Source organism: Oncorhynchus keta, chromosome 36 (assembly GCF_023373465.1).
Source record: "Oncorhynchus keta strain PuntledgeMale-10-30-2019 chromosome 36, Oket_V2, whole genome shotgun sequence".
Lineage (NCBI taxonomy): Eukaryota > Metazoa > Chordata > Actinopteri > Salmoniformes > Salmonidae > Oncorhynchus > Oncorhynchus keta.
The window spans coordinates 12,887,135-12,903,556 of record NC_068456.1 but is presented as its reverse complement, the minus strand read 5'-3'; the positions used below and the strand labels follow the sequence as shown (position 1 = coordinate 12,903,556).

Genomic DNA, 16,422 nt, shown 5'->3' with positions numbered 1-16,422 from the left:
GACTGCCTTCATGACCCGTGACCGCCGGTGTGGCGGTAATATGGTCACCTCAACAGCCCTAGACTTGACTTAAAAAATGCAGGAGATAATACAATTTTAAATTCACATGACTTTCACTGCACTTCGAGTATTAAGCACACATGCATGTCCCCAGAAGTGTGTATGTGCATGTGAGCGCCTTTTGGACACGGTCAGTGTCTGGGCTTCACCTCTGATGAGTTCCCGCTGGTGTTGGGGACACGGGGTGCGTGATGGCTGAGGGCTGACAGGCAGGCCAGGATGAGGTGGATCGCTCCTATTTCCAGGGCCATGCGGCGCAGCAGCACGCCGTCATCTGTGGTGAGAGGTGTAGTGCTGAATAGGGCCCGCAGCACGTGGAAGGGCAGCGTGGGCAGCACATTTGCCGACGGACTCTGCAGGATATGACCTGGAAGGAAGGAAGGGGAGAGAAACAGCCAATCAGAGAAGATGATTGATAATATCAATCATCTTCTCATAATGACAAGAATTTGATAAAAAACACAGAAATGAATGAAGCACTGTATGAGTGTGAGGGATGGTGAGAGAGATGACCACCATAGGAGGGATGACCACAGAAGTGGAGGAATACTGTCCAGAAAGGATGGACACATTGATTTAGCACTCATGAGAATGAGGCCAGAGAAGACAACAGCCGACTAAATGGCAGACTGACAGTGTGCTATGTGACCAGTGTCACTAAACAAGCTGGCAGCCTGCTCTCATTCAATCATTAAGGGCCGTTATCTCAAGGACTAAAGAAAGAAAAAATGTTGCAGGACAACATGGTTTATTTCAGGCCCTAGAGGAGAGGGGAGCTAAATAGTCATCAATAATGAAGGCAAATGAGAGCAAAGGTCGGCTGGATAGGAGTTGTAATATATGAGAGGGGGTAGGACTTGTCAATATTAAACAAGCCAGTGTGAGTATTTTGGCTAAATGATCCACAGGGCCAGCAAACAGATATGGTCTCAAGGACTGCAGGGGAAGATCTGCACCAGTGGGAACAAACGTGCCTCAATTGTGAATGGAGGGATTAAAATCTCTCCCCCTCTATTTCTCTACCTGCTTGTGGCCAGGTGGTGTTAGAAGAGTTGGTTTACATGCATTGCCCATATTATGACACTGACAGCTATGTGTTCAGGGACTCTGATAATGGGCATTATCGATCTGCTTGGTCCACAACTTGGCAAGATCAACTGCCTGACAAAGTCAATCTGAGCATTGGTGGGAAGGTGAACTGCTATTAGTAGGGCTGAGAATGTTTGTCCATGCAAGCAGCCTTCTAAATTAACACCATAGGGACCCGGTGTTTCAAAATATGAACATGCTTCAAAATCCTTCATAAATAGGGACAGGAGTTTTTCCTGACCACGACTGAAGCTGCGTGAGAGTTGTCACTTACTGCCCTCGCCATCGTCGGTGACGCCCAGCACCAGGCGGAGCAGACACTGGGCGTGCTTCCTCTCCTTCAGCAGCACCTCAGCATAGCCCGGCAGGCGCAGGAACAGACCGAAGGCCGCCAGCGAGTGGGCAGGGATGGGCGACATGGTCTGCACTGACGACTTGTTGATGGGTGGCGGCTCGGCGGCCATGGTCTCTGGCGCCTCATACACGAGCTCGCCAGACTGCTCGATGGTGACCCACTCAAACTGGTCGCTGTCCTTGGGCTTCTCCTGCGTGGTAGAGGGCACCACCGGAGCACTCACCTGCACAGGATGAGCCAGGGATAGAATGGGGTTAGAGGACAACAAATGGAAAACACTGACAAGACGAGCTGACTCGGGTGGGATCTCAATGTCATGTGTTGTCTTTGGGCACTGAGGGTAGTAGGGAGTATATGGAACTCGAGAACAGTTATTCAAATCGATAGAGCTGCTGGGGGACTGGGCATAGTGCCCTGGGGACAAAGCTCCTAACTCAACACTTCCTTGATGGGATAAAGCAGAGGGTCAACTGATTTACAAGTTTAACATAAATTAAACCAAACAGTGCCTTCAGACTCATACCCCTTGACTTACTCCAAATGTTGTGAATTAACCCGATTTCAAAATGGATTACATTTTTTTTCAACACAATACCCCATAATGAAAAAAGCGAAAACATGTTTTTTTGAAATGTTTGCAAACTGATGGAAAATTAAATGCAGGAATCTCATTTACATAAGTATTCACACACACACACACTTTTAGAAGCACCTTTGGCAGTGATTACAGCTGTGAGTCTTTCTGTTTAAGTCTCCAAGAGCTTTCCACACCTGGATTGTGCAACATTTGCCCGTTATTATTTTAAAGATTCTTCAAGCTCTGTCAAACTAGTTGTTGATCATTGCTTGACAAGCCTTTTCAGGTGTTGCTATAGATTTAAGTAGATTTAAGTCCAAACTAACTCAGGAACATTCACTGCCTTCTTGATAAGCAACTCCAGTGTACATCTAGCCTTGTTTTAGGTTATTGTCCTGCTGAAAGGTGAATTAAGCTCCCTGTGTATGTAGTGGAATGCAGACTTGACCAGGGTTTCCTGTAGGTTTTGCCTGTGCGTAGTTCCATTCTGTTGATCGTTTTATTTTGAAAACCTCCCTGGTCTTTGTGGTTGAATCTGTGTTTGTAATTCACTGCTCAACTGAGCGACCTCACAGATAATTGTATGTGTGGGTTACAGAGTCATATAAAAATCATGGTACACACTTATTGCACATAGAGTGGGTCCATGCAACTTGTGTGTGACTTGTTCAGCATATTTTTTACTCCCAAACGTATTTAGTCTTGCAATAACAAAGGGGTTAAATAGTTAATGACTCAAGACGTCAGCTTTGCCTTTTTTATTACATTTGTAAAAATGTATATAAACAATTCCACTTTGACATTATGGGGTATTGTGTGTAGGCATTGACAAACAGTCTAAATGTTATCAATGTGAAATTCAGGCTGTAACACAACATTATGTGATTAAAGTCAAGGGGAGTGAATACTTTTTGAAGGCACTGTACCAATCCTCAACTTTTGGGCTCCTGTTACAGTGAGTGTTTTTTCAGGTTGTGCCCAGTGTCCTTAAGATTAAGGCAAGTATTGGAGCGGCAGCACTTCGGAAAAACAAAGTTATTTTGTGCTTAGTTGTGATCAATATAATCAATTCAAGCTTAGCTGCACTAAGAGCCAGAGTGGATCTCCAGGAACAGGATGTGCTGTGGGCAAACAGCTAAACACCAGTGGGACAAAAGACACAGACCTGGGCTGTTTGGCTAACCCATCAGAAGGGCCACTGCTGGGTAAACAGAAAAGCCTCACCTACATCAATGCCTTAAGTTTACTTTGCTAACAGTCTCACTCAGGATGAGAGCAGAACACCTCAATTATTCACAGCCTTAAGAGCGTGCTCTGAGAACACTATCCAGAGACACACAAAAGGTTAAACTAATGCAGAATGATGTAATATCCTGTTGAGAGAGGTATATGGTCAACCAATCAATGACCAATCATGTATATGCTTCATTTTCATCACAATGCTAAGTACAAAACAAATCATCTCACTTGATAGCCCTCGTGGGGCGTCTGCTTCAAACCACCAGTAGCTCTGGGAGACTGCCTGAATAATTCAATTCGCTGCAACAATTTGGAAGGGGGAGAAAATAACAAAACAAAACAGATTTAGTACCTGGCAGCTGTCAGAAGCCATTCCAGCTAGTCACCTTGTCGCTATGTGCTCTCAATTACCGTTTAAAGTATCAATTTACTTTCATTTAGGAGGAATGATGTAGCACAGGGGGAGCCCAGAAGAGACAAATAGGGATTTAGACTGAATGGAAAACAGTGACTTGCAATGCCTCTCTATAGGCTGAAACCAGAGTAGAGACAAGGCACTACTTTGGCAACTTCAGATCTGCATTGGACAATCTATGTAGCAAAGGCAGATTGAATTTCTTAAGTGTTGAGCGTTAGATGATATGCTATATCTAAATATATCTGGGAAATGGCCTTAACATTGTAGGACTACAATTAAATACCTCCCTAATTACGCAAGTTGTGAAAGCGGTATTTTACTGGTGCTGGTGTTAGTTATGTGGTTATTAGAATAGGAAGTGGTCAAACCTGTTGGATGACATCTGGGTAGAGCATTGGCAGCCTCTCAGCGATCAGGGCCAGACCACCCATGCCTGCAAACACCTGCAGGGGCGACTGGATGGGTTTGGTCTCGAGCAGGGACTCATCGATGGCTGCGTCCAGACACTCGTCTCCCGGGGTCATGGGCTCGTCCTCTGGACAGCTACTCAGCATGTCACAGTGTTCCACTGGAGGAGGGGAAAGCAGAGTGTTTTCACTTACACTAGGTATTTTCTATGTGGCTTGTGTTCTTCTGTGTGCTATGTGCCGCGCTCAACCAATCATGACAAGTAAATAATGGGATGCCCTGCAAAGAGGGCCATTGTTTACATCTCAAACACAGAATTAAATAAATCTCTCATAACTCATCCCTCGTTACAAGACGGAGAGAAAAAAAACAGAGCTATCACTATTCATTTGTAAAGTTCAAGCAAGAGAGAGAGAAACAGACCAGTTTTCCCAGAAATAAGGGTATGGAGTAACATTTCTATTTTCATATGTGAATGCATAAATATGTGCTAATGGTTGTCCTTGGAAAAAGGATATGCCAGTCCAGATGAAGTGCACACGGACTAAAACAGAATCAAGGTCTCAGACTACTTGTCCTTGATTGCACGTCAGGGGTGTGGTTCCGTACACAAAGTCAAAACCAAATGGAACGGAGGATGAATGGTAAAAAAAATAGCTCCCCATTATTGTTTTCATTCTGCGGCACGGCCGGCCAGTTTTATGATGATATAAAGCCCCAGTCGATTGATAGGTCATCTACAAAACGCTGCACATCACCCTCCTGGAGAAGAAAATAAAATAAATGATTCATTGCTCCCGTCTCTAAAGGGATTTTCCCCCTCCTCCTCGTAGTGAATTAAAAAGTCACGAGGGTAGTGACTAATAGGGGTTGTAACAGGCCCGTCCTGTCTGAAATTCCAAATCAGGATTAAACGTGATGGAGAAGGAAGCGCTCATCTTTCAGCAGGCCGCAAGAAGAGACTGGGCCACCCAGAGAATACTTAAGAGCATCAACCCAGTGAGTTACGGTTACATTTCAAATGCAACCAAAAAGGCACAGGAAAAAGGGTAATCATTAGACTTCAGAGGAGCATATCAGATCAAATCTGCAAGAAAGAGGGCAAATCGTGAACGACAAGGAATTCTATCATTCTGCTCAAGAACAAACATTCTATTTTACAGAATGTTCCAGTACCTTTACTACACCAAGTGCATCCTATTAGCCTGAGAGTTCAAGAGATAAATCAAGGGTAGGCCATAGACTTAAACATCACATCATTGTGTCTGAGAGCACGGACAGCGCCATTGAGGACATCTCCATTTGCAGTCGTCAATTTTCTTCTTCTAATACTTTATGAGTTGGCAAACAAACTGACAGGGTGCACACTGCCACCTAGAGTGTGTTTGAACAGGTATAAAGCCCAGGTTGGTAATTTACCGCCACCTGCAGTTATGGAATGTTTCCTCAGGAGTATAATTCATTGGCTGGTCCTTACTGGTGACCTGGATGGAATTATGTGATCCTTGCTTAACTCAAAGGACATCGTTCCCCAACGGGCGGTCTGCGGGCCGAATTTGGCCACCCAAGTTCTCTGAGCAAAAAATAAACATGCGCAGGAAATAACCTAAGTGATTAACCTAAGCTTAAGAGGGTCTGCAGAAAAGAATGGGAGAAACTCCCCAAATACAGGTGTGCCAAGATTGTAGTGTCATACCCAAGAAGACTCAAGGCTCACTGCCAAAGGTGCTTAAACAAAGTACTGAGTAAAGGGTCTGAATACTTATGTAAATGTGATATGTTTAAAAATAATAATAATAATATAAATTAGCACACATTTCTAGAAACCTGTTTTTGCCATCTCATTATGGGGTAGTGTGTGTAGATTAATAAGGGGGGCAATTTAATACATTTTAGTATGAGGCTGTAACCTAACAAAATGTGGGGAAATTCAATGGGTCTGAATACACCGAAAGCACTGTTTGGGCTTCTTGCGGTCAATTTGCAGTCCACAAATGTGTAATTATGTTACAGTCCGACAACCCGCTCAAGAAAAAAACAGCCTGTGGCTGAATCTAGATGATCTGTCCCACCCAGTTGACTACTTCAAAATGGTGAAAGTCCTCAATGGTGCTGCCCATGCTAAAAGGTTATTTTGGACACTAAAGTCCTCTCTCTCTACGGAGTAGACCTAGAAACCTAAAAATGGTTAGAGGGACAAAACCCATTTAGCTCTAAAAGGCCTGGCCTATTTGTGGAAGTTGAAGGCTTTTAAGGGGGCTCGGGAAGGATCTCTCCATGTACCCGTCTTCAATTCAGTGGATGGCCGTTAGTGGGGCTGAGCCTGGTAAATGGATTATGTTATCTCCCCCTGGTCAAAGCCACCGTACTGGTTTAAGAGATCTCCTCCTCCTCCCTCCTCCCCCCATCTCTGGCAGGACTGTTACTGAGGGTCACTGCTATCCTCCCCATTTATCAGCCTCAATGGGTCTGGAGACAAAGGATTCCGGAATGATTTGTTTTGGGAAGCGACGGTATTGGAAGCTATTTGGGGAAATTGTAGGCGAGCTATCAGTAAGTATTGTAAAAGATGTATTTTACTGCACAGTCAAGTATATAGTTAAGCGCAGAGAGCAATGGGGCAGAGGTTTGTCAGAATCAAGAAAAGATGTGAACCAACCTCAAGTTGAAAATGTGTGTCCACTGAACACTACCCTTTACCATGCAGTGCTCCTTTAGCCCAGACCAGGGATGAAAGCGGTGGTGCCGAATATACAGCATTGGCAGGCTTCAGCCTGCTCCAGGCAGTTTCTAATCTATACGCCTCAACTAATTATCTGAACTCCGAGAGCACGGCAGTGAAACTAAATTGGTTCGATGAAGACAATGATTGACCTAATCAGGTGGTTAGTGTCTGGCTGAAGACAGTATTGGTGAAATGGGTTTGGCGCTGGACAGACATTCATTAGCAGATAACACTCAGGTCACCGGCCTCCCATCTTGTGTACTACTAACAGCAGCCCACTATTCTAGGAGTGGGGTGGCAGATCTGATTGGCAGTCATTGCCTTTTAAAATATCTCACCCAACAGGGGGACGGACAAGTCATCCAGTGTGACTGACAGATAGGACTGAGGTGCGGAAGAAGAGGGTGCGATGCAGGGAGGAGTAGATGCGCTCCACTGCTTGGACTATAGGTGGTGGTTGCTCGTGTTAATTAGCCCCAGGGTGCCAGGGGCAGCATACAGACTGTGACTGCCACTGGGGAGAATCAACATCCACACTGACAGAGACCGGCACAGGGCTTTGTAACAGTGCTACCAAGCATGGGCTCTGTTAACAATGCAGGCAAAACAAGCCTGCAGCAAGAGGGAAAAAAAGCACTAAAGCGGGTTTCTGTAAAAAGCTAACAATATCTTACTGCAAACAATGTCCCACTGCAGAGCCAGTGGAAACGACACAGAATTTACCTCTGATTCGAGCGACTGGTATAGAATCACAGGGTATAGTGAATTTTTTAAACGAGATTAGTTTGGAATACTCATCTTCACATGTTAGTAAGAGCGAACACCTTGTGTCGCTTTTGTCAGCTATTAGTTCAGCTTCACTACATTACCCCTTGCAGCTCCCAGGGAGGGCAGTGGTTCTACACTTTCTACATGAGCAGCACATCACCTGCTATCATCAATTCTCTGAGCACACGTCATAAACATGCATTCAGTACCACAGATGGTTGAGGCGGCACATTAAGATTGTGTGCAGCCATAGGCTACCAGTGAAATCGTGGGATTATTGACCATGTTCTCAGTTTTAGTCATTCATTTTTCCACTTGCAAGGGAAAAACATGTAGAAGTGAAGGACTTTGCTTGAGGTGGTATGGCTCTGTCATGGCCGGAAGAGAGCAGAGCAATTTCCTCTGGTTTGCACATCTACAAGTTGCAGACAATATCAAACAGACATCAACTGCTCTTGCTGTCTGTCATATCCTAATGGTCAAAATGTATCCAACCCCATCACATCACGTGTGCCCTGGTACTGACCGCCAAGACATGACTAGGGGGAGGCTAAATAAAGTACATCACCCCTAAAATCCTGTCTAATGCAATTCTGAAGGGGTGACAGTAATAACATTTACAACACCTAGGGCTGCACATTTTGGGGAATATTCAGACGTGGAAACTTTGTGGGAATGAACGGCAGTATATGGGAATTAACAGAAATGTATGCAAATTAATATTAATACCATTTCAATGTACATGTTTTTTTGCATTGGATATATTTATAGATATCAGTTTGTCTCTGTGAATGGTTTGTCCTCTGACAAATCAACTGTAAATTTCGGTGTACCTCAAGGTTCCGTTTTAGGAACACTATTGTTTTTACTGTATATTTTACCTCTTGGGGATGTCATTCGAAAACATAATGTTAACTTTCACTGCTATGCGGATGACACACAGCTGTACATTTCAATGAAACATGGTGAAGCCCCAAAATTGCCCTCGCTAGAAGCATGTGTTTCAGACATAAGGAAGTGGATGGCTGCAAACTTTCTACTTTTAAACTCAGACAAAACAGATATGCTTGTTCTAGGTCCCAAGAAACAAAAGAGATCTTCTGTTGAATCTGACAATGAATCTTAATGGTTGTACAGTCGTCTCAAATAAAACTGAAGGACCTCGGCGTTACTCTGAACCCTGATCTCTCTTTTGACGAACATATCAAGACTGTTTCAAGGACAGCTTTTTTCCATCTACGTAACATTGCAAAAATCGGAAACTTTCCATCCAAAAATGATGCAGAAAAATTCATCCATGCTTTTGTCACTTCTAGGTTAGACTACTGCAATGCTCTACTTTCCGGCTACCCGGATAAAGCACTAAATAAACTTCAGTTAGTGCCAAATACGGCTGCTAGAATCCTGACTAGAACCAAAAAAATGTATCATATTACTCCAGTGCTAGCCTCCCTGGCTTCCTGTCGAGGCAAGGGCTGATTAAGGTTTTACTGCTAACCTACAAATCATTACATGGGCTTGCACCTACCTATCTCTCTGATTTTGTCCTGCTGTACATACCTACACGTACGCTACGGTCACAAGACGCAGGCCTCCTAATTGTCCCTAGAATTTCTAAGCAAACAGCTGGAGGCAGGGCTTTCTCCTATAGAGCTCCATTTTTATGGAACGGTCTGCCTACCAATGTGAGAGACGCAAACTCGGTCTCAACCTTTAAAGTCTTTACTGGTTACCCTCTTTCCACTGGGATTCTCTGCCTCTAACCCTATTACAGGAGCTGAGTCACTGGCTTACTGGGGCTCTTTCATACAGTCCCTATGAGGGGTGCGTCACTTGAGTGGGTTGAGTCACTGATGTGATCTTCCTGTCTGGATTGGGCCCCCCCCCTTGGGATGTGCCATGGCAGAGATCTTTCTGGGCTATACTTGGCTTTGTCTCAGGATGGTAAGTTGGTTGTTGAATATATCCCTCTGGTGGTGTGGAGGCTGTGCTTTGGCAAAGTGGGTGGGGTTATATCCTTCCTGTTTGGCCCTGTCCGGGGGTGTCATCGGATGAGGCCACAGTATCTCCTGCCCCCTCCTGTCTCAGCCTCCAGTATTTATGCTGCAGTAGTTTGTGTCGGGGGGCTAGGGTCAGTTTGTTATATCTGGAGTACTTCTGTCCTATCCGGTGTCCTGTGTGAATTTAAGTATGCTCTCTCTAATTCTCTAACTCTTTCTTTCTCTCTGAGGACCTGAGTCGTAGGACCATGCCTCAGGACTACCTGACATGATGACTACTTGCTGTCCCCAGTCCACCTGTCTGTGCTGCTGCTCTCCAGTTTCAACTGTTCTGCCTGTGATTATTATTATTTGACCATGCTAGTCATTTATAAACATTTGAACATCTTGGCCATGTTCTGTTATAATCTCCACCCGGCACAGCCAGAAGAGGAATGGCCACCCCACATAGCCTGGTTCCTCTCTAGGTTTCTTCCTAGGTTTTAGCCTTTCTAGGGAGTTTTTCCCTAGCCACCGTGCTTCTACACCTGCATTGCTTGCTGTTTGGGGTTTTAGGCTGGGTTTCTGTACAGCACTTTGATACATTTGATTTGATTTAGCATGTCATATGGAGACAAGTAGACATAATTGAAAATGATTAAATCCTTCCAATCGAATTAAAAACTTAAATTTAGTTATGAATTGAACTTTAATTAAATGAGTTGACTCTTCACATGGGATGACTTCCCTGAACAGCAAAAGGGAATATTGAATGATCCGATATTGAATGATCCAATGATCCATCGCATCTCCCAAAAACATTTGTAAAGTGATAGTCTAGAAACTAAAGCTTTGGAAGCCTGAGAGGAAGACAACCATGTCTTCTCCCTGGACCACCTCAATGTCCACCTCTTGAACATCAGACTGAGGCCTCATTTTCACTGTCACTTTCTAACCTTGTTGAGGATGGCTCGTTGTCAGCGTCAAAACGCCTCAAATATGCCCGGATGGCCACCAATTTTCAACCCTTTTATTGGTCAGCCTGTTGTGTTCTTTGGTGTGTGTGCTCCCAAACAAGGACCAGTTGTGCTCAGAGGCGGCTGATGTTGGTGGGATTTGGAGGCAACAAGGGAAAGAGCCTCAGATCCACAAAGTCCCTTCCACCAGGTAGCTGATGAGATATGTCGGCACATCTGCCATATTGCATCTTCATCCCAAAGCCCTTGCTTGGATGTGTACTTCGCCAGACTGCCAAGAACCTTGCCCTCATCCAGGCCAAGGTGGCAAGACACAGTAGTGATAACATCCTAGGCCTTCTTGATCTCTGCACCAGACAGGATGCGCTTGCCAGCATACTTGGGGTCCAACATGTACGCTGCGGAGTGTACGGGCTTCAGGCAGAAATCTCCAAGCTTTTTGATGCATTTCAGAACTACAGTTTCCTCTGCTTGGAGCAACAATGAAGTGGACAGGGCAGTATGGATTTCTTCTCTTACATCTGCAAGTAGAGTCTGAACATCAGACAGGATGGTATTTTCTCCCTCAATCCATACAATGGCTACTGCTATAGGTTTCAGGCGTTTCAGGCTGCTTACCACTCTCTCCCAAAATACATAATCCAGGATGATCCTCTTGATGGGGCTGTCCAGTGAATGGCCATTTCCTGGAGACTCCTTCCCCTCCAGTAGACTCAAACATTATGACAACACCACCCTAACGGGTGTTGCTGGGCAGCTTTAATGTGGTGCCCTTATTCTTCTCACTTTGCTTGGTGAGGTAGATTGCGGCTACAACTTGATAACCCTTCACATACCTAACCATTTCCTTGGCTCTCTTGTAGAGTGTATCCATTGTTTTCAGTGCCATGCTGTCATTGAGGAGCAGATTCAATGCATGAGGAGCAGATTCGATGCATGAGCAGCACAGCCAATGGAAGGACTCCTCAATTTTCGACCAAGCAGCCTTCATGTTCGCAGTATTGTCTGTCACCAATGCAAATACCTTCTGTGATCCAAGGTCATTGACGACTGCCTTCAGCTCATCTGCAATGGAGAGACCGGTGTGTCTGTTGTCCCTCGTGTCTGCGCTCTTGTAGAATACTAGTTGAGGGGTGGAAATTTAGTTAATTATTCTTTGCCCACGAACATTCAACCACTCATCGGTAGTACAGTCTGCTTTCTCTATGATTTGCTTGACCTTCACTTGAACTCTGCATCCAGCAAATGAGTAAATAAAGCATGTCTGGTTGAAGGGCTGTATACTGGGCAAAGAACATGCAGAATTCTCTTCCAATACACATTGCCTGTGAGCATCAGAGGTGAACCAGTTGCATACACAGCCCGAGCAAGACATTCATCAGCATTTCTCTACGTTCCCCCATTGAGTCAAAAAAAACGTCTGATTCCAGGAGGACCATGAGCTGTTGCTATCGATAAGGCGTCTGATTCATAATTTTCACCTCGAATAGAAGTAGAGGGATTTTTGTCAGAGGTTGCTTGTTGTGAATGCGGAGGGAAGTTTATGCACTTGGCCAGGTGATTCTGCATCTTTGTTGCATTCTTCACATATGATTTGGCGCAGTACTTGCACATGTACACAGATTATCCTTCTACATTAGCTGCACTGAAATGTCTACACATATCAGGTAGTGCCTGTGGCATTTTCTTGTAAAGATTAGGGGGAAAATGAGCAAAGAAAAACCCAAATACAATTCCATGTATAGATAAATAGTTAAGCAGCTAGATTAAACAACTCCTTTGTAAGATTTATTTCACCAATGTTTTAAAATGAAAATAGGTGAATTAACACTCAGTTAGCAGGGTCAAGCAATCTAAAAACCCATATGGTACTAGCAGAAATGGTTAACAAGTTAGAAATGATTTAAACACACTTTCCTGTAGGCTACTATTTACTAGTTAACAATCATGTATTTCGAATAAAATATATTCACCCCACCCAGTATTGTAAATCAAACTTACCAGAAAGAATGTAGTCCTTGGCTCAGACAGTGTAGTAGTGTGGGCTCAATAGCATCTCATTTGCGTGCAAAATCTTGAGAATCAGCTGCACATGTGACGGAAGAGTGCACTGAGCATACAGAGGGTTGCAATTCCATTGAATTGGGGATCATTTAACCAAAATATGCCACAAGACCTAAAATTACCTTATGTTTTCCCAGAAAAAAGGGTTCACTATTATAAGACAACTTTTTTGATGAATTTAAGCAAAATTCCCAGGCTTAAGTTCCCATAGAAAATTTCAGGAAATTTACGGGTTAAGCCACATAAAACCATTACATGGAGCATAGTGTGCTAGTTTAAAATCTATATGAGACATTCATCTTATACAGATGTTAAGGTGACATTAACAAAGAACATGAGTCTTGGGTAAACGTTTCTACAACGTCAAGGGGCTAAAACGGCTTTGGGAACAAGTGGAGTTTAAAAGTAGAGGGTGGAATCTGATTGGGTGGTCATGAGTCAAGTCGCTCTGGGAGCTTTCAACCATCAGAGCTTTTCTTTCGAAGGATGAACACAAGATAATAGGTGATAAAAGCAGAGTCCAAAATAACTCCATTAGTTTCTAACAAAACTTGATGGAAAAAGACTGAAGGCACCGGCCTGTATTTATTACCGCTGAAGTCATTAAGAGGCACCCACGCCATTTTCAAGCCTCCATTCCCTCATCCAAGCTCCGATTCATTTCTGACATGCAGCCGACAATTCCATATTTCTCTTACATTTGAAGTCAACCCGGCCAATTTATGATGATAACATTATAGCTTTCTATCTTAAGTAAACCCCGGCCCAGAGCGAGAGAAGGCCAACCGCATCATTGTAGAAATGGATCCACACATGCTCCCTTTATACCATTACTTAACACAGTGAAAAAGAGCGGAGCGACTGTGCTGGTGCCTTTGAGTATGCACATCTCACACTGGGCAACCTGTGACACAGACTAGTAATGGCACCTGAAAACATCTCAGGAGACTTAGGCCCGGCGCTCAGACAGAGAAATGGATGGCTGTGGAGGGGGAGAGCCATTAATCCCTCTGTCAGGGGACCCAGGGCTGTCAGGGGACCCATGGAGAGAGCCGTTTGGGGCTCACTTTACACACTAACTACATAGCAAGAAGACAAATGGCAGACAGGGAGGTAGAAGGAGAGTGTTAGCGCACGCAGTTATACAATACATATACAAAAGTATGTGGACACCCCTTCAAATGAGTGGATTCGGCTATTTCAGCCGTAACCGTTGCTGACGGGTGTATAAAATTGAGCACACCGCCATGCAATCTTCATACACAAACATTGGCAGTACAATGGCCTCCCTGAAGACCTCAGTGACTTAACGTGGCACCATCATGTGACACCACCTTTCCAAGTCAGTTTGTCAAATTTCTGCCCTGCTAGAGCAGCCCCGGTCAACTGTACGTGCTGTTATTGTGAAGTGGAAACGTCTAGAAGCAACAACGACTCAGCCGCAAAGTGGTAGGCCACACAAGCTCACAGAATGGGACCGCCGAGAGCTGAAGTACGTATATTGTGTAAAAGAAAATCGTCTGTCCTTGGTTGCAACACTCACGACAGAGTTCCAAAACTGCCTCTGGAAACAACGACAGCACAAGGACTGTTCATCAGGAGCTTCATGAAATGGGTTTCCATGGCAGAGCAGCCACACACAAGCCTAAGATCACCATGTGCAGCGTCAGCTGGAGTGGTGTAAAGCTCACCGCCATTGGACTCTGGAGCAGTGAAAACATGTTTTCTCGAGTGATGAATCACACTTCACCTCTAGCAGTACGACGAACGAATATGGGTTTGGCGGAAGCCAAAAGAAGACAACCTGCTCGAATACCTAGTGCCAACTTTAAAGTGTGGTGGAAGAGGAATCATGACAATCTAAACGATTCTGTGATTCCAACTTTGTGGCAACAGTTTGGAGAAGGCCCTTTCCTGTTTCAGCATTACAATTATCCCGTGTACAAAGCAAGGTCCATATAGAAATGGTTTGTCGAGATCGATTTGGAAGAACTTGACTGGCCTGCACAGAGCCATGACCTAATCACACAACATCAGTGCCTGACCTCACTAATGCTCTTGTGGCTGAATGGAAGCAAGTCCCCGCAGCAATGTTCCAACACCTGTTATAGCAGCAATGGGGGGGAACAACACCATATTAATGTCCATGATTTTGGAATGAGATGTTTGACAAGCAGGTGTCCACATACTTTTGGCCATGTAGTGTAAGTTTGAATGAGAGTGTGCGCTTGTATTTCTTATGTGCTCTGCCATACCTTTCTCTGTGCGGAGCCGTTTGAAGGAGTCTGTCTTCGAGATCCCGGGGTCGGAGATAACCTTGGAGCCCAACTTGACAGTCAAGTCGATGGAGTGGTAGCCCTGGGGAAGCTTGCGGTCGTAAAGCAGGGTCAACAGCTGGGCCAGTGTCATCTCTGCCGGCAGGGGCTGACCTGAGGGGGGGTGGAGGGATGAGACAGCGTTCACAGTGAGGAACCAAAACCGTGGTCACTCTCTGGTCACACTACCAGGCCCAGAGGGACAGAAAACCCATGACAACTACGTGACATGAAGGCTAGTGACCTATTTAACAATGACTACATGTGAAGACAAGACATAATGGATGGAGTGCTGCTTGTGCCCATAGTAAATGTTTGTCTTTGCAAACAAAGGTCTGATCATGTCTTCGCATATCTTCCCCGAGTTAGGTAAAACTTGGATCTTGCTGGCCTTAAGGAGATAGACTGGGGGTAAGGACCTTCGATAGACAAACATTCTGTCCAAGGGGTATCAAGCTGCGTCACGCTACAGAAACAGGAGATAGGAGCCTATGAGCTGTTCCAGTTCGCACAAGCCAGGGCTCGTGCAAGGCTACTTATGTTTACCGTGACAACCCAGGGTCACAAGACCACAGACTAGAACAAGCCAAAGGACACTCGGGCACACTGGCTCAATGAATTGGCTTCGTCAGATGAACAGGCTTCACTTGGCGGAGGGAAGGTGCTGGAGAGAGAAGGGAGCTGTTTGTGTGTACACAGTACCTGGTAGCAGCTTGTGGTAGAGGTGGAAGACAGGCACGCTGAGAGTTTTGGCAGAAGGGTCCACACCTGAGGCTGTCAGCTTATCGCTCATCACACGGCCCCTCCGCGAAGGGGGACGAGGAGGGGTCGACAGGGCTCTCTTCGACTGGGACTTCAGGCCTGAAAGGAAAACACACTCCAGTCATTTACCATGTAAAATGGACTTTTATATGCTAGTGTATGTGATTCTAGAGGTGAGCGCTTCTGTCTAGTGCTTCTTATAAAATATTTTGGGATATTTTACACATTGTATTTCCATATACAAATTGACCAATCGTTTATATTTCGGGGGCAGGAGCACAACATAGGGCTGGAAGGCCAGCTTTAAGCAAAACAATACCTGCCATCTAATTAGTTCTTTAGAATCAATGAATCCATTCCTGCGAAGCCACAATGATTGGCAGGCATGGGAAGGAAAGGATGCGGTGAGGGTTTGTGAGGAGGAGGAGGCCAAATGTGTACCTGAGGCCACGACGACACTGAAGTTGTCCTGGAAACCGCTGTCTGTCTTCATCTTCTCCTTCTCGTCGTGATTCTTCTTCTCCTTGTCCTCTTTCTGCTCATTGATCAGCTTGGCTGTGATACTGGGGGTGTCTGAAAGAGGGAGGGAGCACATTAGAACCACCCTTCGGCAACAAGCCATCAAAGCCACTTGTGCTAATTGTCATAATATGCATAGCCCCAGTGGCCGACTAGCCATGTGCACA

The 16,422-nt window shown here is 44.9% G+C and overlaps 1 protein-coding gene across 17 annotated transcripts in view; it reads right to left on the bottom strand.

Moving 5' to 3' along the window:
• Positions 1–16,422, bottom strand: part of birc6 (baculoviral IAP repeat containing 6) — a 147,542-nt gene that overhangs the window by 66,681 nt on the left and 64,439 nt on the right. For 13 of the 17 annotated variants that reach the window (XM_035754228.2, XM_035754236.2, XM_035754235.2 and 10 more), the window contains exons 57-63: positions 16,178–16,309; positions 15,677–15,835; positions 14,915–15,088; positions 4,107–4,306; positions 3,549–3,620; positions 1,424–1,727; positions 210–427 (exon numbers count right to left, since the gene is read on the bottom strand). In XM_035754228.2, coding sequence (XP_035610121.1) covers positions 210–427; positions 1,424–1,727; positions 3,549–3,620; positions 4,107–4,306; positions 14,915–15,088; positions 15,677–15,835; positions 16,178–16,309 — 1,259 coding nt within the window. The remainder of the gene's footprint in view (positions 1–209; positions 428–1,423; positions 1,728–3,548; positions 3,621–4,106; positions 4,307–14,914; positions 15,089–15,676; positions 15,836–16,177; positions 16,310–16,422) is intronic. The other 4 variants (XM_035754241.2, XM_035754243.2, XM_035754244.2 and 1 more) reach the window with 1 other exon arrangement.